Source organism: Atta cephalotes (assembly GCF_000143395.1).
Source record: "Atta cephalotes unplaced genomic scaffold scaffold00002, whole genome shotgun sequence".
Taxonomy (NCBI): Eukaryota; Metazoa; Arthropoda; class Insecta; order Hymenoptera; family Formicidae; genus Atta; species Atta cephalotes.
The window spans coordinates 1,746,688-1,772,478 of NW_012130066.1; the positions used below are offsets into that span (position 1 = coordinate 1,746,688).

A 25,791-nucleotide genomic window follows, 5' to 3' on the forward strand; every position below is an offset into this window, starting at 1 on the left:
TACCACAAAGAAGACATCATTTATTTCACTATTTCCGCGACAAAGAAATGATCGTGCATCTTAATGCGTGACAATATATACGCAAAATGTAATAGAATTAAATCCGGTTAAAAGTCTGATCACGCTAACGTGGGACATGAAAAATGTCGCTTGTTCTTCAACTAGCAATATTGCAAAGTGTCCAAAATTCATTGAAGAACTAAATTTAATTAGACTTTCAATAGCCTACACTTGTAAATATCAACATATAACCGTTAAATATCTCCGTTCTTCGAAAGTAGGCGTTTTCAAAGACCCGCGTTCAATCCGTCCTTCAATTCATTTCATTACACCGTGGCCATGTCTTCTAATTTTATATTAGCGTTGCTTTAACCATGTAGAGCGACGAAACATTTCTGATAAACACGATGTTGTGCAGACGCATTACGAGCGGCTTTACACCGTACTTCACTGCTCCAGTTTAGCTGAAAATTAGTAAACGTGAAAGGTGATAATTATTTTATCATTATGACAACCAATAACTGTCATTTCCAATTATTGTTTTTGTATTACAATTTAGTTCAAGTATATATACGACGACGAGCTTACAAGAGAAAGGGTATACTATAGGAAATTAAAATCCTTGTACAAATCATTAAAATGCGTTTTACAATTTTTCAACATATTTAATGAGTTGCGTTAAATAAAATTTAATATTAGCAAAAATTTAAATTAAAATAAATCACAATAATTGATCATAAGTCATCGCTCAAAACTTGAAAAAAAAAATTCGTTATACTTTTTCTACTTTCAATTATTGCAGCTTTTATACACTATTATTTGTGGAATACATATGTTACATAAGAAGAATGCTAGTATATAAGAATTTCAACGCATCATAAACAATTATATATCACTTATAACTAATATATAAAAATAGCAAATATTCCATCTTTAAAAAGCCACATATTATAAAATATGTGTCTCGCATGTGTCTGAAAGTAGACACGCGGACGATCGGTTACCTCTACGATAAAAGTTCCTGGGAATATTCTGATAGCAGAAAAGCGTGAAGAATAAATGACGATGATCAGAAGCGGGTGGTCGAACATTGCTACAATATAGAACTTGACAATGATACACAATAATCTGAGTATCTACATAACATATCTATCTTATGCGAAATAAAAAAAGTATTCAAAATGAAAGCGGATATGTATGTATGTATGTATATATATATATATGTGCATATTAAAAAGCACCTATTTACGTAAATGTCAAACGATGCGATGTAGAGAACAATTGCGTTTCACATATCCGCCATTACTACACGAGAATCTTTAGGTGATAGACTCTCTGTAGAAATTTATGTTATCAACATAGAATCTCTCCAATTATTCTTGTTGCGTATCGTTTAAGCACTTTGTTGCAAGATTTGCGAAATACAGAAAGCTCTACACTCATCCAAATCCTCTCGTTTTAGAGAATTTTTATGTAATCATTCCGCATTCACAATTGGAAGAACATTCCTGTTGTATTTTCAGAAGCTAATAACGAAAGACCAAATAAAAAAAGAAAAAAATTGGAATGATGATCGATTATAATCGTGCAATAGTGTACGACGGTAGAATGATCTAGAGGATTGTGTGTGCGACTCACCGCATTTCTAAATGTTGTTCCAATTGTGTACTGTTTCATACGTTCATTGGTTTCGCTTTCTACTTTTTGGCTTTTCTAAAATATGATAAATGCAATATGATCGAATACGATAGGAACGACGGATGGAATTTCGTATGATGTGGAGTGAGGGCGCACATCTTCTCGAATCATTGGCTTATGCTTTACGAGATGATCGTCCGTCACTCGAGAATGATAACGATGAATAATGTTCTCTACGTAATCAAGTAAAACATTGCTCGTGTCGTTTAATGATTAATTGAAATAATATTTCAAACAGATGAATCGATGAGAAAAGAAAGATTGTTTCGAGAAGAAAAATTAATGTTATAAAATGGAATATAAGGAATATTGTTAAAGGGAAGTAAAGTGATGGAAGATGATAAACGCGTATTTTTTTATTGCTAACAGAATATTCTCTATCAATTTCATCGGGACATGTTCGAAAGGATGAAACAATGATAATAACAAATTAACAGACTTATATACAATACACGTCTTGATTTAAAAAACTTAATAACTCACACAATTCATAATATAAATATTCGCAACATTATCAGATGTCCATCCATAGATTTAAAATTTTATTACGACATAAGACAGTAATATTTTATTTGTCAACATTGTAAAAATTTTTACACAATTTATTCGCTTAAAATTCTTGCGTTCAAATATCCATATTATTTTAAAATTCTGGTATACGATATTGCAATAGCAAAATTTCCCAATGAACACTTACTTTTTCTTGAGAGTGAAGAAACTACGCCGCTTAGTTTCGGCTTGTGTCGGGGCTGGCAAGGTATGAGCCCTAGATGTGCTTGCACCTGATGTTCCTTGTGCCGCTTGATTTAATGCGGATACCCAGTCGTTCATTTCGGTATCGTCTTTGGCCTGGAACAGGAAGTCGGATCCGCTTTGCGACCTATAAAAAAAAGACACTTTACAATGATATCTACATCAATATCGCAGAACGCGTAAATATATGTATAATAATAATATCGAGCACTGACTTGACTCGGAAGACATGTTTCTTCTTAGTGTAATCACTCGCTACAGTAATAGTCGCGCCTCTTAGATCAAGAGGAGCTTCTCCTTTGTACGATTGATCGGGCGAAGCTTTGTACGACTTCTGATCTTTATATACAAATAAGCTCTGCCCGCGTACGACCATGTATACTTTGTCCCAGGAGCGATTGGATGCCTTCTTCGTCGTACTTTCCCACTCGTGCTTCCGCTGTAACGGTCCTTCGAATTCGTCGTCGCTTGGACTTCGTGGCTCTGGAAAAGATAACGGATTTTACTATCCATCGCTTAATAAGGAGCAATTTACTATTTCGGATAAATTATGAATTGTTTATACGAGGAAAACCACCTGCATCTCTTGCTTCGAGTAGATGATGAAGCTGCAAATAATTAGTGATATTATTTTGAAGGATTAGTCGCAACATTTATTTAATAGAATATCCAATATAACAATTCTCTCTCGAACCAATTTTTTTCCATTATTCTAATTTAAAGAATGCATTTATTTAACGTTTAAATTTTCCAACCAACATATACTGTATATTTATGCTTATAATAATAGCACTTGGACAAAAACAAGCCCCGATTATTCATTCCTTTATTTGTTAGATTTAACATGTGATAGGATATAATTTTCCAAGAGTGTTTCCCCATTATACATACAACATATAATCACTGTGTGTATGTAGCTCTTCTTGAATATACAGCAGGTAATAAAGTGATTGTTAAAAACCTACGTAACCAAAACATAGTTGATTAGTAAAGAGATTAAATGCCAGGTTTCATTTAATCTCAACTTCCACCTAAATAACACTTTGACAGTAATTTAGAATTCCGCGAACGTGAATTAAAACTATAATAGTTCTCGATTTTTTTTTGAGTAATGACATTTATTTTCAAATGTTAATCATTCATGTCTGGATCATCTGTTTTTATACTTCGTGCTGTAAATATACGCATGTAAAGCAAAATTGAAATATAATCACACGAGTGACAAAAATGTGTAACAAAAAAGAAAAAAAAGGAAATTTGACGTCCAATGAGCAAACGTATAAGTGTAATTACTGTCGATTATTTAAGTCTTTTTTTTCCATTCACTTACCAGGAATACTGTGCTCATCATCACTCACGCCACTGCGATCTAAACTTGGCGACTTGGCGGACTTTCTCCAGCGGAAGCTCCTGAACGGTGACTTGCTGCGGCTTCGTTCCTTACGCCTTGCAGCCTCGGAGCCACTTCCTTTCGGAGCTTTACGATGTACGCAACACACATAACGTTCATTAGCTTACTTACTTTGTACCCTAGCTTGTAGCAGAGATTTGTATCAGGTAAACAATTTGCTGCTAATAGTCCTTACATCCACGTGTTACACGTTACTTTTTTTTTCATGCTTTCTAACTACAGAGAATATACGATAATACGAAAATACACACATGCAACATGCTCATGCATAAGATGCCAAATGAGCAATGCACGCTTATCAAACTGTAACAAGTAGGAGATACATTTCGTGTGTTTATCGCATCACATTAACAGCTACGTTAATTAAAAAAATATTTATATATTATATTTATGTATAAATATAAATATTTTTATTTATAATTATACACATACATAATATATATTTTATAAATTTATATTTATATAAATATTTATTATATATATTTCAATAGTTTTCAAAAGTTTTTTTAAACGAGAAATCAAAGTATGCTTATTTTTTTAAATTTGCCACTGAATGAAGTCTGACGAGAAATAAAAATCAAATCGATCGTAAAAAGTTTTGTGCATGGCGATTTTATGCGCCATGGTTTTATGTATCTGCGATCAAGATGATTTGCGGCTTAGGAGCGCTGAATACTTAATATTGAAGAATTGATATTATTATTTAAGTGTAAAAAATTACACGAGATGAACTCTTGTTGTGCAAAAAACTCAGAAACGCCGCGCCCACCGCAACTAATACCAGCAGTGTTACGACCCGCACCACCTTGGTCGGCTGTCGCAATAATCGATCTGAAGATGCAGGAACTGTCGTCACAGCATTTTGCGGGGAAATATCTGATACTTCTCTTCTATTCATGCGACTTCTCATTTATGTGCCCCACCGAACTTATCCAATTTAGCGATCGTATTGCCGAATTTCGAACTCTTGGTACAAAGTTACTTGGTTAAAGTTTTTCTTCCCCATTTAATGACAGTATAAATAAAATTTTCAATAATGAAATCAATAAAGAATAATTCGTCAAACAATCAAAATTTTATAAAGAAAAGAAGTTATTTTCAAATTGCTTTGTTTCGAGATTTTATACTTATGTGATAACATTTTCTTATCATTAATTCCTGCGTTTTATACTAGGCTCAGAGGTAGTAGCAGTCTCAACAGATTCTGAATTCTCGCACTTCGCGTGGGTAACGACCCCGCGTAAACAAGGAGGCTTGGGCGAAATGAAGATTCCACTGCTCTCCGATAAGAATCATCAAATAGCGCGGGATTACGGTGTATTAAACGAGAAACAAGGGTATGCATACAGAGCTCTATTCGTTATAGATAGACAGCAAATTATACGCCACGTGACGATAAACGATCAAGATCTACCGCGATCAGTGGATGAGGTATTGCGAGTTATAAAAGCTTGTTGTTTTGTGGATAAAAATGGCAGTCTGTGTCCTTATGGACCAGTACCGGCGAATAATGCCTTCGGAGAAGAACCAGACTATTTCAGCACGACTTGATCTCGACTTGTGTGTCAATTCTTATATTCCTCAATCGTTTATTATATGGTTTACATCAAAGTGAATGATCATTCAAGATTTTAATTGAACTAAAACAATCACTCATGGTAATATCGTGGCAGCTAATGGCAGGAAATATTAATAAATGATCTTTCAACATATGTGGCTTGAGATTTGAATATTTGCGAACACTTACTTGTTGGCGTGCGAGTACTATGCGGTGGAGTTTTCACAGATGTTGGCGTGACAGGTTGAGTCCCATCTCCTTCCCGGAAAGACAACTGTCTAGGTCTTTGTGCATGCACTACACCACACCAATCACAAAATCATGCTATGTATTATTTGGATAATACATCATTAAATACGTGATATATATTCGTCACGGTTATACCAATAACAATTACTCGATTGCTGTGATGATTAGCATAAAAGCATAAGTCGACGAGTTAATCACGAATCCAATAATTCTTCGTAGTGGTATGACCGTCCGAATATTCAAGTAAATCCTATACGACACGTACATAAAGGACAGAACCCAATTTCTTGCTTCTATAGACTTAGAATAATGAGATGATTTCGAACGTGCTTATCTTGCAATAAGATATTTAAGCATTATATTTTAACGTAATCATGCGATAGACGAGAACGAAATATAGTATAGTTAACAAATGTACCTACCAGAATGAAATGGTTCACAATGGATTAGTATGACCAGAAATTGTGACTATTAGAAATTCGCTTGATATTTCATCATATCAAAACGAATATTATATGTGATTTTACACATATGCATATTAAATATCAAAAATGTTTGATAAATGATTTTCTCGTGACATAATTGATATCAGGCGACAGAAGAGGCATCTTGGGCAGAATAACGGGCCATCACCTGCTAGAGAAAAAGTTAATAAAATGGTGATTTATGCGAAAGCGATAGGTGCGACGTGGCTACGAATATGCTGGAAAATGTAAGATTATTGCGATGTGTGACTTAACGCTAACATGAAATCTGAAGAACAAAGCTATCGTTAAATACTGCTATGAAGACGTGATTTGATCATCCATCACCAGTTTGTGAAATTATGTGAACCTATACACAAGATATGATCCACTTGTAGCTTCGAAAGAGTTGCGGAAGAATTAGAAAGATATTCTCAATGTAGAAGTCTATTCTCACGTTTTGACAAGTTTCATATCGCATAACACTCACCTTCCTTGGGTTTATCTTGAGGCTGTGGTGTACGTGTAGAAGCCTTGCGATGTGCCGCTGTGGTTCGTGCATTCCGTGCCGCATTAGGGTGCATTTCGGGTTGGATAAAATGAGATGACATGGAAGACGGATTCGATATGGATCGGAATAAATTTCGGCGGGTTTGGGTGGGAAAAGGCAAAAATAAACGTGCTGTTAGCGATATCACATGCTTATCCAGACAAACCATATTCATAATACGTAAATCATCAGAGTTGAATTTTATGTCAAAAGCAAGATTTTACTCTACACGCGATTATTAGTCATGAGAAGAGATGAAACATTACACTTGTTCCGCTTTTTCTCTTTCAGTTTACAATATTATTACCAATCGCAATCATTACCACGCCAAATCAATAGTCAAACTCGAAAATACAATTCTATTAGAAAAAAGCACTCAACATTATATTCTAAACAATGTGCGTGTTATATATCGGTTATTCTATATCAGCATCTTCAAATAGAATACAAAACCGTAGACAGAATTAGAAGATTCGGTAAATACCGAGAAAAGTTGATTCGATTAGTAAAACCCAAAACATATCCATTATATGCAATTATATTACCGTGTCCTTCATCTTCTCCACGTTCTCCACTTGTTGCCCCGTCAGTTTCAGCTCTGTAATAAACAATTCATTCATAATATCATGTGTAACATTGTGACACAGATTACAAAAATATTTGTATTACCTATCGCTAGGTGGTTCATCTGGACTAGTAACAGGTGTTGCCTTGGCCAAACGTGCAGCCTCTGCCGCTGCCGCCTCCTCCCTTCTGCGTCTTTCTTCTTCCTCCCTTTCTTGCTCTCGTCGCTTTAGCTCTTTCAATTCGAACTGCATTAAAAATATGAAGATTGTTTATTTCTATATGTTAAATTATGTTCTATACCTTATAAATTGTATTAATTTCTGACATAATGGAAATTTTATTGTGGAAGATTACTTATTTAAAAAAATATACGATAGACACAGACGACAACAACAGAAAGTATTCTACAAGCTTTTCTATCTAATCAGAGATTTTTCATAACTACTTACAGTAGTAAGTCGATGCAAGGCACTAAACCTTTCTTCTTGTGCAGCTGCCGATTTTTCGAAAGCTTCGTGTTTCTTGATTAAATTCTCAACTTCGTCGATAGTATGCTGTAAAGAATATAAGTTAAAAAAAATATATTCAATTAAAAATTTGTGTTTGCAATTTAATTACTTACACCAAGCTCCTGACTCATAAGATATGGCTCTTGAGCAATTAACCATGCTTCAGCAACTGCTGCATCTCGAGCAAATTGGTAAACTTCCAAAACTATAGCAAACGTAAGTAAGTAAATATTAAATATACAGACAATATATCATACAAGTATGCAAGAACGCATTTTTTTAAATAGCAAATGCAACTTACTGAGTTGCAAGTTCTCCCAACGTTCCTCCCATCGGTGCAACAATGCGTTTCTGTGATCCGTTAATGCCGCCAATTTCTCCTTTATCTGCGCGCTAGCATAATGATTCCTAGCTAAGAGATCTTTTCCGAGATTAATGCACGCCATTAGATTATCCTCCCTAGCATCAATCTCTGCCTTCAAGCTCTGATGATTATTCATCAGCAATTCAACGCCGGCGACGTCACGCGGTTTTTCAGATGTGTTCATCTGGCGCACAACGTCATCCATCCAGATCATCAGAGTTCTGACCATATTGAAGAATCGGAAGAGATCGCCGGTATCTTCCAATTTAGCTCGTCTGCCTTCGCATAACGATTGCAAATTGTTCCACGCTGCTACGACCTCGGCCTCACGATTTGTAATCTCACGCGCTTTGTCGCCTGCGTAGCTTGCCTGCAGTTTAGCGGATTCTTCTTCGATCTGCGATACTTGATTCTGCAACGTGGACAGATCCTGAATAAAGTTGGCGTGTTTACGTTGGAGGGCGGACACCGAACCGGCATCACGACCCAATTCGTCGGACATGGCGTTTTGTTTCTCTAAGATTCTGCCGAGAACGTCCTTGCAATCATGGAAAAATTTGTGCAACTCGCGACTGGCCACCAGCATCTGTGTGCGGGTCTCGATCAGTTCCAGCAGGTCTTGCCAAACTTCGTTCAAACCATCCTTCCATTCAGCGATCGTTGCTGCATCGGAATGTCCGGTGGCGATAAGAGAATCTGCAATGCCATTGACAGCCTCCACTCGCTCGGAACCAATTGCTTCTGTATCGCGCGCAAACTCCTTGAATCTCTCCCACAATAGCGTCACATGGTCGTAATCCTGACCCAACTCGTGACTACCAGCGACCAGTTCTCTCTCCTGGATCCATTGTTCGAGATCATCGACTTCTCGATTTAGCATGAATAACTGGAGTGCCTCATCCAGTTTGGCTCGTCGTTCACCAGCCAGATCTTTCAAACCGGCGTACAGTTTGTCTACCTGCGATTGTTTCACGGCGATCTGATCGGCCAACGGGTGTTGATCATTTATTAATTGCCTAGCGGTCTCGCCTAGTTGGCGAATCGTCTCCGCGTAATCTTCAACCGCATGTTCAAGCGATTCATGCTTCTTCATCAAATTTTGGGCAGAGATCTCATCCTTACCACGATCTTCGACCATCATGTACAGCTCTTGCTCGCTCATCCACGACTCGGCCTCAGTGGCATCGAAGAAGTACTGCTGCGCCTTCTCGTTCTGCAGCAGATGCTTATTTCTATCATCGACCGCGTCTTTCAACTCGCGCCACTTCTCCGTCAATTCAGATATTAGTTTCTGGAACTCGGGACTGTCTTCGTGTCCTTCATCAATCAGCTTCTGCCCGTTATTACATACCAAATTGATTCTGGGTTCGTGATTTTCAATTTCCGTGCGCAATGACTGATTCTTCTTCTTTAACATGTGAACGTTAAACAATGAAGTTCCGTACTCAGTGCTAGTTGCTTGCGGCATCTTCTCTGCGATCCACAGCTTCTCATCCTCGACGTCGCGTCGGAATTGGAAGGCCTCTTTCTTCTTCTCGAGATGCCGTTGACGATCGATGAGCGGTGCCTTGAGCTGAGCGAATCTCTGGGCGACTTTCTCCTTTTTGCACTTAATCTCCTCCATTTTATCATCGGGTACTGTACGTTGCAAATGTTCCGCCTGTTTGTCCAATTCAGTAACCTGTTTCGCTTTCACCGCCATTTGAGTCTCGATCATCTGTTGCTTCTGCATCAATATATTCACGGACGCTAGATCAGAACCGGTGTCGGTACTCTCTATCTGCTTTTCTAATTCGTTCATCCACGAATCGATATCATCACAGGTCTGATGTATCAAGACCTCGCGATTCGAATCGAACAATCGTTCACCCTTATCGTGAGTTGTGGTCTCCAGCTCGACAAATTGTTCCGCCAATTCGGCGACCTTCGGTTTAATAATCTCCGCTAGATCCGGTTTTTGTTGAATCAATTCGTCCGCGGCTTGCTGCAATTGCTGCAAGCGATCTTTGTTGCTGGCGATTTCCGCTTCGAACGCTTGGTGACGAGTCCACTTGCTATGAATAGTCTTCGCGCTTCTGTATGTTTCGTCTTGAGCAGTGATATGTTTCTCCTGTACCCATTCACCGAGTTCCTCACAATCTTGTAGGAACATCTGTAACTGAAGCTGATCCTTGAGTTTCTCCATAAGTAGATTCGCCTTCTCGCGATTAATTCGTCGACGCTCGTTGATGTTTTCGGCCTTCTTCTTCACCTTATCGGCCGCAAAGTGTCCTTCATCGACCAAACGTCCGGCAAACTGTACAACCGAGTTGATTTTCTCATCGTTGGCATCCATGGTAGTCATAAAAGCCTCGTGTCGTTTAATCATATGTTCCGCTTGTTCGAAATTTGCCGGCGTTTCATCCTTGGCAAGAATGTGTTCCTGTTGTGATAAGAGTACCTCTGCTTGACGCGCATCTCGATCGAACACTTGTAAATTCAAGGAGTTGGATAGTAAGTTCTGACGATTCACCCACATCTGATGCAATTCCTCCCAGCCCATCTTCAACGCGTTTAGTCTCTCACGCAGGAACATGTACTGCGTGTCACCATCACCAGCCTCTGTCGTTAATCGCTCGCCATATTCCATCATCTTTTGGTAGTCATCAGTGTAATTGTCAATCTCTTCCTTAATGTTCTGATGCTGTGTAAGCAATTTCTCGGCATCGGCAAGACTGGTCGGCGTATCCTCGCTGGCAACGTCGGTCTGCGTTTTCGTGAGCCACGCCTGGAAATGATCGAGGTCGCGTAAGAACCGGTGCAAATCTCCTGCCTCCTCGAGCTTGGCATCGCGCTCTTTCAACATTTGCGTCAGCTGTTCCCAAATCAGATGAATCTGCGCAATTCTCTCGCGTATCACCGCAGCCTCCTCCGGATGTTCCTTCTGTATGACTTCCGCCTCCTTCTCCAAGGCGTCTAATTTGGCCTGAATAGCCGCCAAATCGCGCTCCATACCGCTCAGTCTACGTTGCAACGTCATTACGCCAGTCAAATCCATTTCCAAACTATCGGTCTGCTGCAGAATTCGTTTTTTGTCTTCGATCCAGGACACAGTCTCGCGACACTCGATATGGAACGTCTGCACACCATGTGCAGAGTTCAATTCCTCGCGTTTGCCTTCCGCCTTCTCGCGCAGCTCGGCCCACTTCTGGTTCAGTTCGTTTTGTCGCGCGATTATCTGTTCCGAGTTCGGATGTTCGACATGCAGTAATTGTCTGGCCAATTGATTAACCACGGCGACGCGGGATGCATTTGCATTCATTTCTTTTTCGAAGCCGTTATAGCGATGTTTCATAATCTCAACATCTTCAATATCCTTGGCAGGCACCATCGTATCCAGCATTCTATTCTTTTCGCCGATCCATTGTTCGACTCCGTCGGTCTCGCTGAATACCTTGTACAATGACAGAGCGTCTAGCAGTCTCTGCTTACGCAACTTGGCTAACTCGAGGAGTTCTTTGTACCTATTATCTATTGAAGTCAGTCTTTCTAGGACTTCTGGCGATTTTGCGTCCTGTTCACCCAACGTTGATGCCTGCTGATGAAGTTGATCGATAGTAGTGGCATAATTTTTAAGCTCATCTGTTACATCTTTGTGTTTCTTCAACAACGATTGCACATTTGCCTCGTCTCTGCCGACATCCTCTGACGAGACGAGTCGCAAAGTATCCAACATCCAGATGTCAATGTCGTCCGCGTCTGCGAAAAGTTGGTGATAGTCGACAGCTTCTACAAGTCGCTTTCTCCTGAAAGCCGCCAGATCCAACAGATGATTCCACATAGCGAGAATTTCCTGAAGTCTCTCCTGAATACGATCGGAGCCAAAGTGTTGTTGCCGAACTAGCTCGTCACCAACTGCTGCAACTGACATCAATTGCGGTTCGTGTGATTGTATCTCGTTTTCCAATGCTTTGTGCTTGGACAGCAGCAGATTAATGGTAGTCAAGTCATGACCAATGTCACCCGTGGATACGATCTGTTCCTTCTCCTTTATCCAATTCTCCTCATCAGCCATATCCCAATAGAATTGCCAGAGTTTCCGAGATTCCTCGAGCCTGGTACGACGCTCGATCGCTAACCGCACCAACTCGGCGTACGCGTTCTCCAATTGTTGCACGCGCTCGACGATAATGGCCGGATCGCATGGTCGATAGCCTTCTCCATGCTCTAGGAATCTCTGGCTCTGTTGAACAACGGCCTTGACTCTCTCGCCGAGCACATTGATATCCGCTTCGACGAGAGAGTGCTTTTGCAACAGATCCTCCACGCCCATCAAATGTTTGCCGTAATCGTCCGTCAGTAGTCGCATCTTGATTTCCTCCATGCTGTCCAGTATGTACAACATCTCCTGGAAGTTCTGCTGTAGCTGCAAGGAAAGTTCTAACCGCATTCGCCTAGCCCGCAGCAATTCCAGAAGATAGTTCCATAATCGTAGCACGTTGTCCTTGCGAGCATTGATACGCTCAATGTCGTGATAGTTCTCCGCCTCAAGCTCTTGTGAAACCGCCATGACGGCTTGTACACGTTCTTCATAGGCAAAAATGTCAGTCTCGATAGCTTCGTGCTTCTTTGCAGCAGCTTCTACGGCAGCGAGATCAAAGCCGAAGTTATCTTGCGACACTAACCGCTGATTCTCTGACAACCATGTCTCGCGCATGCTAGCTTTTCGGTTAAATCTAGCTGCCAACTGCTCCAACTTTTCTTGTCGAATCAATTCCTCGCGCAAGGCCAATTCTCGTTCGTGTTCAGCCTTCTCCAATCTCTCCCATGCCTTATTGATATCGGATATCATTTTGCCCTCTTTGGGCGTATAGGGCTTCTGATTGTTTGCGCGCATCTTCGATTGTAGAGTAAACAATAATACTTCGAGATTACCCTTTTCTACAAATTTGGGTGGTTTCTCTACTGTGCGATAATTCGAGAATTGCGAAAGTTGCGATTGGACGCCGACTAAGGAATTCGCAAACCTGCGATCACCAAGTGCTTCTATCGTGGCCTCGATCCAGCGCAGTAAATCGCTGGTGAGACTCTCATATTCGTGTATCATACGATCGTTCTCCATTGCGATACCGACCACTTTGCCAATTCTCTTACCTTGCACAGTCTCCTGTTTCATCTTTGAGAAATAATGATAATACGTAACGACGTAAGTTATGATGGACTTTTCGTCCGGATGATCGACGAAGATATCCTCGGCATCCAGTAGTTTCGTGAGACCGAGTTTGTCCTCCGCAACGTTGAAGGCATTATTGAGATTATAGATCGCGTTCGATTTGGAAAGCTTTTCGAACTGGATCAGATCTGGACGGTGCTTATGTATGATCGCATTGAACGCCAAACCGTCTCGCCACGATGTCGTGAAATTTCTTACGTTTACATTATGATAACCCGCGGTCTTCATCTGACACCATAATAATAATGCGTCCTTGGCGGACTTGGTCTCCTGATTATCCGTCTCTTCGATCGTAATATCTTGAATCTGGAATCGTAAGATTATCGTCCAAATGAGACCCAGGCTCAGACGTGGATTCCCGTCGACAATATCGTGGGATCCCATATTCTCCAAATGTACCCTCTGCTCACGCAGGAATTGCAGCGCCTTCTCCACATTCTCCAGGCAATGGATGCGCATCTTGCCTTTGGTAGGACGTGGCAAACGTTCACCCGATAAGATCTCTAACAGCCTTATCAACATCTTGCCATCTCGCAGATCGACGTACAAATCGCCGATTCGGCACGAACATCGGACTAAGTGAGAGTTGACCCATTTCTGGAAAGTCTTCTTTTGCACTAATTCACGCTCACCTGGCAAAGAAGATCGCACAATAATGATCTTAGTGAATAGTCAATGAATACATATTAAGGCTCTTATTGTATAACTTTTAACGACAGCATTGTTGTTGCATAGCTTTTTTTACTATGTATAAAACCTGCGGAATAACAATGTAGTGACATCATTATTGTCGTTATGAATTACAGAAATATAATATATGCTAACTTTAAATTTACTTTAAATGTATCTAAATTATTTAGTATGACATCGTTCAAAAATAATTAAATAAAATTTAAATAGGTTTTAAATGATTAATATAAAATTTCTTTACCTCGAAGATCAAACACAATTTTATCATAATTCATTCTTAGTTAATTAATCCAATATTTATTATATTTTCACTTACACAACGATCAATATTATTCTAATCGATTCAATTATGTATACTTAATAAGTTTAACTTTTTATTCAATATATAGATATTCAATGATAGCTATACACATATCTCGACTACGTTCAATCTAAGAAACAACTGTTACAAACTCATGAAGTTATCGAACTTTTAAAACAATTATCTCAAAAGGATGTGGTTCTTTGATAATTCCAACCATACAATTTTCTAAAAACAATTCATAGTACCCCAGTAGCATTCATTCATTATTATTCATTATTATTATTATTATTATTACAGAATAGTATTATAAAATGAGCTTTAAGTATCAATGAAAACAAATCATACTATTGAATTTGTAAAAAAAAAAAAATAATTGTAAAAGGCATAAGAGATAACTGTGATAATATATATATAAATATATATAAATGAAACAATTGAAAAGGAAAATCGATAAAGGTCCCGTACCAGCTAGCGCCTTGATACGTGAGCGTTCGAAAAGTCTCGAACTCGAGTTTCCTCCGTCGTATTCGTACTCGTCGACAATCTCTTGTTGAAGCGTGGGGTCCCAACCCCCGCGCACCACCGAGATGTCGGTCGTCATTTTGTCAATCAGACCAACAGCTCACTTCTGCCGAACCCTTAAAAAGGGTGCACCTAAAAATGATACCGTAAATTTATTAACGCGTGGAAGAGAAGAGAAATTTTTGAAAATGATAATTTATATATTCTCCATTTTCTTTCTTATATATTATATATTAAAATAAAATTATATAAAATTATATAAAATAAAATTAAAATATTATATATTAAAAAAATATATTTTATCCCTATTATATAAAATATATAATTAAAAATATTAAATTTTTATAAAATTATGTTTTCATTGATTTCATACACGTTTTTCAAATCCTTGATTAAATGCTCAACGTCAAATATTTTTCAGAACCTTATATATGGTATACCTAATCTCTTTGGAGTGAAATCTCACTGTTAAATATTGAAAATTGTATCTCTCTTTTCCAAGACTGACTCAATTTTCCTTAGAGATTGCACTTTAAAAATTTTTAGAGAGAACGTATAATATTGTAATCTAAAATATCTAAAATATCTAAAATATCTAAAATATAGGAAATATTCAATGTTGAATATATAAGATCTTCAATCGCACACACCTAGGAAACACGGTACCTCGCATAAAATGCAAACAGAGATGTAGTAATAATCGCAAGAATTTTTTGCTATACCCACGCAATGTAAATGGTAAACGGTGCACAGAACGTGTCTTGGCAAGCTACGGTCAGCGCGTTGTCACGTCAGTCGATCTACGCGTACATACAGATAAGAATTGCAGAGTAATCTTATCTCCTTGCACGGCGAGTCTAACGATTAATAATTGGATAAATAATAAGGACTTCGAGAGGATTAATGTTACGTAATGCTGTTCGATAACAGAGCACGAGTTTCTACGCCCACGCATAATGCAGAGATCTTTCATTTTCTTCAATGCGCTTCGTTAGCCGAAAGTTATATCGCGCAAATTTCTTCTCTTCAACTCTCAGCGTTAAGATCCGATCTATATTATAACGTAGAAATTTGTTTTTCACATCACAAAAATAATATCTTTGGTATCTGAAAGTAAATACTGGATACTAAATCAGTTTTGAGAAGAGCTGCAATAAATAAACTTCTGCCTGTTTTACATATGGACTAATCTGTGTAATAAATCTGATTCTTCGCGTCAGATCTATTATTAAATCATTCAATAAGGCATATTTCCTTATCAACACCCACAAGTCGTATTATATACAATATTCCGCGATAACACAATAACTCTTATGTTTTCCATTTATTTTTACACGAGAATCATCTCCATTTCGATCGCAGAAGACATTAATTTAAATTTCTATGTGATCAACACATGACATAAAAACATTGATGAAGGACATGTTCTGTCGTAATCATTATTCCTAGCGAGAATTTATGTCCGTTTTTCTTTTTTTTTACCCGTATGCTCTTCTTTTTTTTACCCGTGTTCTTCAAATTATCTTCGGCCACTGTAACAATAACTGCACGACTCTAATCGCTGAGTTCGCTTTCACAGTCGCCAGGTATCAAGGAGATGGCAATGTTCTGTTAACGTCTGTAAAGTACATGTCTTTAGGTATATACGTGCGCTCATTTAATAGATAGCGTTGCCGCGCTCGCCTCCGCGTGGAAGACGCAACCGCCTCGCTCACCATACGACGATTACATCACGCGAATGATGTCACACACGCGAAATACACATCGTCGGCATCGGCGTCGCACTGGTCCCCGCAGAAGGGTGATTTAACGGAAAGGTAGACACTCGTTGACATTGGCGTATACGTCGACATGCGACACGGAATGCTTATATACATGGTAAACTTGAAGCCCGTGCCAAGCAGACTTTCAACAATGAAAAGAGTAACTATGAAATAACTATGAAAATGTTAAATAAAATAATTTCAATCAAATGGTTGATTAATATAACTTTAAAAAATAATTTTAATTTTCTAAATGTTCAGGAAGTATATTCACCAATAATATAACTGTTTGATAATAATTATTAAATATTTATAGAAAAATGAAATTATTTTTAATTATATTAATTAAACATTTGATTGAAATTATTTTACTCAACTTTTGGTAAATATTACTAAACTTTTTTCAGTGAATGTTTTAAATGTAGACATCAGAAATAAAGATCGATACAAAAATGGAATCACAATTATCTTTTTCTATCTCGTTAATAAAAAGATTTGCGAAGAGTATCAAAAATCTAGATTTATGCTAATATGGTAAATATACTTATTAAATAAATTATTTGTAAACTGTAAAAAAGTATATAAAATTAAAAGTATATAAAATTGACGATTTATAAAATGTATATACGTTTCAAACATAAATCGCATAATTTTTATTCTTATTGTTTACATACACTTATACTTTTGCATTACACTTTACAGTATAACGGAATACAAAATACGAAATATAATAGTATGCGTTCTATAAATGCATTTTTGCAAATTTTTATATTTGGCATGCAAAAAATTATTTTCTAAATCTGTGATTGGAAATATGAAACCAAAAAATATTTTCTACAATTGCCTTCATGTTACAATTAATATATTGATGAAAAAAGAGGAAATGTGAATAAAAAAATGAAAAATAACTTCTAATCTTTTGCATATAAACATTAATTAACATCAATAAGCATTAATTACGTAATCGCGTTTTTCTTAAATTCACATATGGAACAGCGTTATCAACATTAAAACAAAACGATATATAAATGAAAGATAATTAACCGCATTGTCTAATTGACAATATAATGATCCATTGCAAACAATATTTACTAATTACTATCGATAACGCAATGAACAGTTGCATCTGCAGCTGCACGAGCTAGAGATATTGATCTTTTTTTCTTTAACGGACCAAATGTCACACAGCATATCGGACGCACGAGAAGCTCAAGGAGAACTAGAGTAAAACAATACGATATCTAATTATGAAAACGACAAATTGAGAAGGGTAACTTCATGGTAAAGCCGGATGCAAACACGATTACGTCATCCTACTGAAATTAAAGACGCACTATCAACAAAAGTTATACAAACATGTATAAAAAAATTATAGTTATATAAATATCTTATATTTTTATATGCTTTATAACATCACAATTTTATTTATAACAATTACGTAACTATACGTTGACATTTTCAATTAACAAACATCCTCGAAGCTTATCGTCGTGCATAAAATTACACTGCTTGCTATCGAATTTATTATTTATCTGACGAAGAAAAAAAGGAGAGAGAAAAATTTAGGATACATTTTTGTATATTTAATCCTTTCTCAATCATTAATAATACCGATGAAGCGATAGACCGATCGCGACGAAATCGACGCGTTCTCTTCGAACGACGTTCAAAGCCTGGTGAACGCAAGCATGAATGGCATTCTTAAATGTCTGGACAGTCACTTACGTTGAATTAAGAGCAATTACGTGAGTGCCGTCATACTTAATGGCCGGCATAGTGGGAACATATATACAAATTAATGCCTTCGTATCTAGTGGGCGGGGTGAGATGAATCACAAAGTGAATGACACGATAATCGAGGAAGGTTAAGTTTACTGGCGGCACTTTCTACATGTTTTGTCTCCAAAAGAAGCAATCTCTTTCTTCAAAAAAGTTTACATAACATAGACAATTTCTAAATAAAATTAATTTTTGTAAAAATAAATAACAAATAGTATACAAAAGTATTAATTAATAAATTTTAATTATAATTAATTTTTTAATTATTAATTAAGTTAATTTATTAATTATAATTAATTTATTAAAAATTAATTAATTAAAATTTATTGACTACAATGTACAGGGTTGCCACAGAAAATGAATTTTAAAATTCCTTGATTTTTCCAGATTTTCCAAATGAAAATAGAAAATTTTCCATAAATAATATAAAATATATAAATTTTAACATTTAGATTCAAGGATTGCAAAAAAGCTAGTCTATATTATTAAAAACAATGCAAAAAAAAGCTTAGTAGCATAGTACAATTTTGCGTGCAAATTTAAGTCACAGCATAAAATAAATTAGTTTTGGAAAAAAATGCAGTTATAATGAAAAAGAGGGAAATAAAAATACTGAATAAAATATAAATTTTATTTATTTTATTAAAATCGTTTAAAGTGCATAAGTTTTGACTACAAACGTCAGATATAATATTTAAAAAATTATAAAAATTATTTTATTTGGAATATAGGAACAGATTCAGGGAATTGTGAGCAAAATTCCAGACTTTTTTATATTTTTCCTTGATTTTTCTCGGTTTTCCAAGTCTGTGGCAACCTTGAATGTAGGTATAATACACATTACAGGTAGATACAGTACACATTACACCTGCATGCTTGAAAAATATAACTCTGCAAAGTAAAAAATAATAAAACAAAATAACAGTATTCTTTCTCGTTATATTTGTAAGTTTCACAAATACATTTTACTTATACTGCAGTGACTGTTCATTATACCGTTTGCTGTTCAATTATTATAAATAGTGATATTTTTAATAATGCAGACATTTTTTTTTCGTTCAAAAATATTTTTTTTCCTAAAAGAATTTCTCTCTTAAAGTTGTATCATTGGAATTGGAAAAAAAATGTAAAGATTAATAATGGTTTTTTTTCATATAATTACATTTAGCGTGTCATCACGAAGAACTCTCTATTGAACTCGATAAAATACGAGGTAAAAAGCAAAAATGGAAAACAAGAAACTCATTGTGCACCAGAACGAGAACAGCCATCTCTATATATACTGCGAGTTTCCACACTGCTTCGAATGCCGTTCGTGGAAACAGGATTCTGTTGTTTAAAAATATATTCAATTCATTCTGAAGCTTTCTCTCATCAAATACAGGCAAAAAATTTTCTTCAATTCTGATTGACCTCCATATTATGTATAATACACTATCTCTTAACTCTTGGTTTTTCATTTAAGAGAGAAACTTTTGAAAAATGAATTAGATTGCAAATGATTATTTTCAATTCATTCTTGCGAAGAAGTCAAATGCCTCTGACTAAACAACAAGACTTTACTTATTATATCGCAGAAACGTAAAATCGATATCATCCACGTAAGCAACGGAGTTAGCTATTTATAATTAGCCATATTCTCTTAGCTTCTAAATCTATACATCCTAAAATACACACCATCTCAATTTCGAAATCATAAATTTTTTATGGTGATATTTTATAAAGAAATAAAATTCATAAAAAATATTTACACATCATGTCGCAACTCCTACGATATATTTTGTTGCGGCTCACACAAAATCACATACAAATAAGCATAACGATGACCTCTTCGGCGTCGGCGGTCTATCTTTAGGTCGGTCCAATCCAAGACGAGATACACGACGGAACCGCATTTCGCCAATTCGTCATATAATCATGTAGATTAAATCGTGCTTTTGTGTGCAGTTCGTTGCGCCTTCTCCGCCGCAAAAAGATGCAATATAGCAAACCACCGCACCGTCGCAATGAACGAAGGTAAGATGAACACGACACGCGCACACATAAGCATACACACAGGCACATACATAGCCAGGATTATTGATTTTCCACCGGAGCCACCGTGGCGCCGATGTTCGCGGTGTATACACGTCGAAAGCACCTGCGTAAGGTGAAAGGAGAAGGATAGGTGATACCCTGCGTTTTGAAACTTTAATCCCTGGAGTCCCTATTCTGAGCTACTCGAATTCCCTCGCGCTCCGAACGTGACGACAATTTATCACTTTGAATGCGAGATTTCCTTTAAGTCTCTCGAGATCGTTAAGACCAAGCTTTACTCGTCAATAATATAGCATTTATGAATGATATGATAAGTGCCTCCTTTGAATTAATCGATCTTTATCTGTTATAAAGAGAAGGCAACGCGATCATGTAATATCAATAATAATCAAGATTGGAAAAGTTACTTTATAACTAATAACTAGTTTGTTTTTCTCAGCTTATAGTTGAAGAAATAAGTTTGATGTAAAGCAGCTCTCTATCTTGAGTCCCTGCGAACGCGATAATTATCATTTTATGTTATAAAAATAACTATTAAAGTAGTTACTAGTTACTAAACAAAATGTAACTAAAATCAGTTAGATAACTAAAGTTAGGTAACTAACTGAAAAAGGAAGTCAAGTTTATGAACAGTTACAGTTACTGAAAAAAATAACTCTAATTGTAACTTCATTACACGCAAGTAATGTATTACTTTACTTCTCAAGCTTGGTAATAATATACTATACTACAATTAGCAAAATTTATTAGCATCTGAATTAAAGAAGACTTAATTAAACATTTGTAATAACATGGATATAATAAGCGTGGGAAATACATAATGTAACGCCATTACTTACTGTTATCATCACGAACCGTATTCTTAACAATTGTAAAACAGTTGTAATTAGGATAAACAATTGTAAAATAGTTGTTAGAAAAATTAGGAAAATCGTTAACATGGTACAGATCATAACTGCAGACAAATCGACGATTCATATACCTCATATTAACTGACAAGATTAATTAATAACGTATTAACACTTAGGTTATGCATGGCAAATTTAGAGAAGCTGCATTTTTGAAAAAAATTTTTTTTTAAATTATCAGCTTTTGCCATGATTGAAAAAATTGCATTAGAGGCAATAACTAACAGAATATAGAATTTGATTAATTTAGGTTAAGTTACATTTAAGGGTTGAATACAATAAATTAAATAACTTTTCTTAGTAACAGAATGATATTTTTTGTGTGTGTAGGGTGGCACTGAAATTAATTTGGATCATACGATTTTCAAGAAGGTTCCTCCGTATCTATCAGCGAACCATTTTAAAAACTCAACCAAACAAGTTTAACAATCACTTTGTAATTACTTCCAGTTGTTTCAATGCGTTAGATCGTTAAAACATTCTGACGTTTTATCGCCTGATGAACTTGCTGTCATGGGTTGAGGAACTGGGGGAATTAAAATTACAGTTGTAGACAATGTAGAAGATACAATCGCGAGGGAATCGCCGATGATTCCACAGTGATTGTATTCTTCAAAATGATTCCCTACCGCAGTAAGCAACAATTTTTTAGCGGGGAGGAATTGTGGAGGTGTAAAGCGGGTAAACGCCCTTATGGTGACCCAGTTTTCCCAGCAACATACCCACCCCTTTTGCCCCTCCGAAGCTGCGAGCACTATAACGAGATTTCAATGCTCGCTTGGATTTGAACTTCAGACTATTACATCGACGTAACATCCAACTCATTCCTCCAATCTCACGATTGACTTTATTGCTTTTGGCATGTTAAAAAATAGTAAAGAACAGTAAAAAGTTCTTTAATTTGGTTGTATATGTACTTTTTTGAAAAAACTCTATTAATGATTATTATTGCTTCATGATGTTTGTTATAACAATAGTGTAGAAAATGGACAAGAACTTGATTCAGAGCTTTATTCAATAAGTGATGCAATTTTCCTGGTAAAAATATGTGCAATTTGCGTAGGCACTTGCCCAGGTATTGTCTAATATTAATAGATTATTATTAGTTAAAATATAGCATAGTCTATTTATTGTCCTGTTTTTGTTTAATAAATGGATTCAAATGTTCCGCATCTTTGTGTGCAATAATTGCAGACAAAGCGTTACATTCTGGTTGGAATCTTAAGTAATTTTCAATTAAACAGAGTTTATGTATCCAGTAATTGCTCAAAAAGTGCATGAAATTTCTATCAGAGATTACAATGAATTTCTGCACTCCGTGTTTAGCGAGTGAAATTAATCTGATTTCACAGATTTGATATCTTGAATGAACAAATCAGATATCTTGAATTTACCTGATTAATTATAGATTAACTATTATAAGATGTGTATTTACAGTCTTCATTCGAACAGAAATATAAAAAACAGTGTATAATTGTTCTAGAAAGAATAACTGTTTCATTTTTGGAGATTAAAATTAACAGGGCGGGATTCAGAAGAAACGCGCGGGGTGAACGACCTCACGACTCACGATGACCCGATTTGCTCTTTCCTTGGTCGGAACACGGGAGAGTCGTCGTCGTCAGCAGTAAATATCACAACTTGATTTTAGGCAGAATAAATTTAAAAATATTGGCGATTGTAGTGACCAAAAAATGTTCGCGGTTTTCTCAAAATAATTTCTCGAACAATCATGGCATTCCTTCGCGTGTCATCAAGGAAAGGCTCGCTGAATCACCGAACCCCCGTTGTATTCTTATTAAAGATCCGTTATTGGATAAAAGAATCGCTGTTTTGGATGTTATAAATATCCACGTAAGATGAAGATACAAGTGTTCACGATAGAAATTCCGCATCTAATACTTTAGCTATTATAGCATCGATGCGTCACTGCAAATTAATTTATTAATTGCGTATGAAATCGCCTTCTGTGCCAGCATTAATTAGTCATCTTCCCGATTAGATCAAGTGCATTCTCACAGGAATATACTTTACACTAAATCAGTGAAGTTCAGATCAAAAATAGATCCAAATTCAACAGCTCTCAAAAATAAAATAATAAATATTTACGAAAGTGATTGATTTTTAGAGAACGGGGAGGGAGGTTTTATTTTTTAAATCTTGCAGCTTTTCTTTATGAATTGTAATAATTTATTGCATTTCTTGTCTCAAAATACGATATTATTTCAACGCTATTATAGTGGCTTTTCCGTCCTGTAAAAGTTAATAATCGATGTGAAACTATTTGAAAGCAATTTTGGAGGCTTTACTATATCCTGTATTTTCGACGATACGTATGATAGATTATTATAAATAGCAGACGATTGTTGCATTAGATGAATAATATTAACGAGAGAGATTGCGTATTACCAAAGGCATTCAGCATGGCGCTCGCCAAGCGACGTAAATAATGTAACATCTCAGGCGACATACGCGCTGTGCTGTACCAAAATTTCATTCACATCTTGAAATCATCAATCTTTCAACATCCAAAGATTTTCACATCAAAGTAAATAGCAATTCGTCATGATTTCGAACATGAGGAGTTCGGACGTTTTCAGTTTGCAGAAATCTGAGAAAATCTGTAGCAACAGCCACATTACGTAACAATTAAGTTCGCACGATTTTCCTGGGACGCGGCAGGAAGTACGCGATTATTCACGATACCAATGAAATCTGCCATGAAATGGAGTGGCGAATTAGGTCGAATCGCGGATATATCGTCCTCGAGCACAATTCCTGTCCGTGGCTCTCATGGAACTTGCAGCCGACATCAGCAATTTTCAGTAATTCACATATGTTCCGTTCATCGTCTCGTCCATGTGCTGATAAACGATCAACAAATCATGTTATGTCAAATCCAATTGATCTAAGAAAATCGATCTTATGCCTCTTTAAACACAATGGCATAAATACAATTGAGGGACTTGGTACTCAACCGTATTCATTAGTGCAAATTGTTCGATGCAGAGAAACAAACTAGTTAAAGTCTACTAAGCCGACTAATTAGCAACGATCTCGCTTCAAAACTACTCGCAACTTTTCAATTGCAAAGTTTATATTCTATTGTTGTCTACACGCAAAAGTTATCAACTTAAAAATCCAAATTGTTATTTTTTACTAGTAATTTTAAAGAGTCAAAGAGAAAAAAAAAATAAAACAATATATTATTGTAGAAAACTTTATTAATATGGACTAGATTAAACGTAATCAACAGTTGAGTTCTTTACGTGCCAATTGATGGAAATATAAATTTACGTAAAAGAAATCTTTCAACCGTTGTTTTTCAACCTTTGCTGTAAAATAATTTTGTATTTCTTATAATGCAATAATTATATAAAGTGTAAACCAATTTCAAAAGAACTCAATAAAAATAAGGGCAAAGAATAAGAATAGAAATTAAAGATAAAAAGAGAAAGATGGAAAGATATGAGAAGATCTGAATTTTGTGTAATTTATAGCAATATTGTAATGAAACAATAAAATTAGATTGGACATTAAAACGTGTTAGGTATAATATAAAGTAAGAAAAGACTGTATGTTTGAGAATATTAGTATGTTAGTCGCACTATAGATTTTACTTACATTACAGATTTATACTATAGATTTTTACTTAGCCATTATTTATAATAAAGAATGGGTGGATGTGGTGAAGTTTAATAGCAAACCAAGTCTCTCTTCTCGCACATGTAAGCTGAAGTAAAATATTCTATTCTATTATATTTATATTCTGATAAAATTTCAAAGATTTAATAATTTCTAATATATTCGTATACGATAATAATTATGCGAATTACAAAACGGTATTTTATCTGGAATTATATAGAGGAGTCTGCTGGAAGTACCTATTTCTAGACGGAAAGCCAACAGTTGTTACTGTACACGAAACTACGTCACATCCGCATTTGCGCTGATCTACCAGTCGGATAACTTGTTCGAAACATTTTAAATACGTATGATTAGAATATCGCTTTAACTCCGAGGTACAAAACTCTACGCTGCTATTCATTCTGTTATACAAGTTATTATTAACATCCCTAACAAGAAAAAATCTTCTTGGTACAAACTCTGTAAACCTGATGGGTTTCAGTGTATACGGATATGTTCAATCAACACAAAAGATTCTTAACGGTATCTCGATCGACGTTTCGTTATTATCGGACAATCGAAACTGTAAAATACCCGCGATTGCGCAATCCCAGGAAGTGAAATAACATTGTGGAAGTAAGAAAGTACAGTTAGGCTGATGATGATTTACTATGTGCGTCGACGCATCCACAACAAAATAAACTTTTGATAATGATTTAGATATGCCAAAACAGTAATTAATCTTGTTTAATGCAAGACTTAACGAGTTCTGCATAGGTGTAATTATAGCGCCGAGGAAAAAGATAATTTCTCTCTCTCTCTCTTC

At 36.1% G+C, this 25,791-nt stretch overlaps 1 protein-coding gene across 2 annotated transcripts; it reads right to left on the reverse strand.

Moving 5' to 3' along the window:
* LOC105619820 (spectrin beta chain) lies at positions 1 to 14,930 on the reverse strand. 2 transcript variants are annotated; one of them, XM_012201348.1, is made up of 12 exons: positions 14,795 to 14,930; positions 8,061 to 13,967; positions 7,873 to 7,964; positions 7,700 to 7,804; positions 7,353 to 7,495; positions 7,229 to 7,281; positions 6,624 to 6,680; positions 5,610 to 5,717; positions 3,782 to 3,928; positions 2,667 to 2,934; positions 2,396 to 2,578; positions 1 to 464 (listed from the first exon to the last, which is right to left on the reverse strand). In XM_012201348.1, the coding sequence occupies exons 1-12, from the start codon at positions 14,928 to 14,930 to the stop codon at positions 461 to 463; spliced, it is 7,203 nt and encodes a 2,400-aa protein (XP_012056738.1). In that variant the 3' UTR covers positions 1 to 460. The 2 variants fall into 2 exon arrangements, with proteins under 2 accessions (XP_012056738.1, XP_012056730.1); XM_012201340.1 differs by lacking the exon at positions 1 to 464 and having other exon boundaries at positions 2,036 to 2,578.
* Positions 14,931 to 25,791: the final 10,861 nt, after the last annotated feature.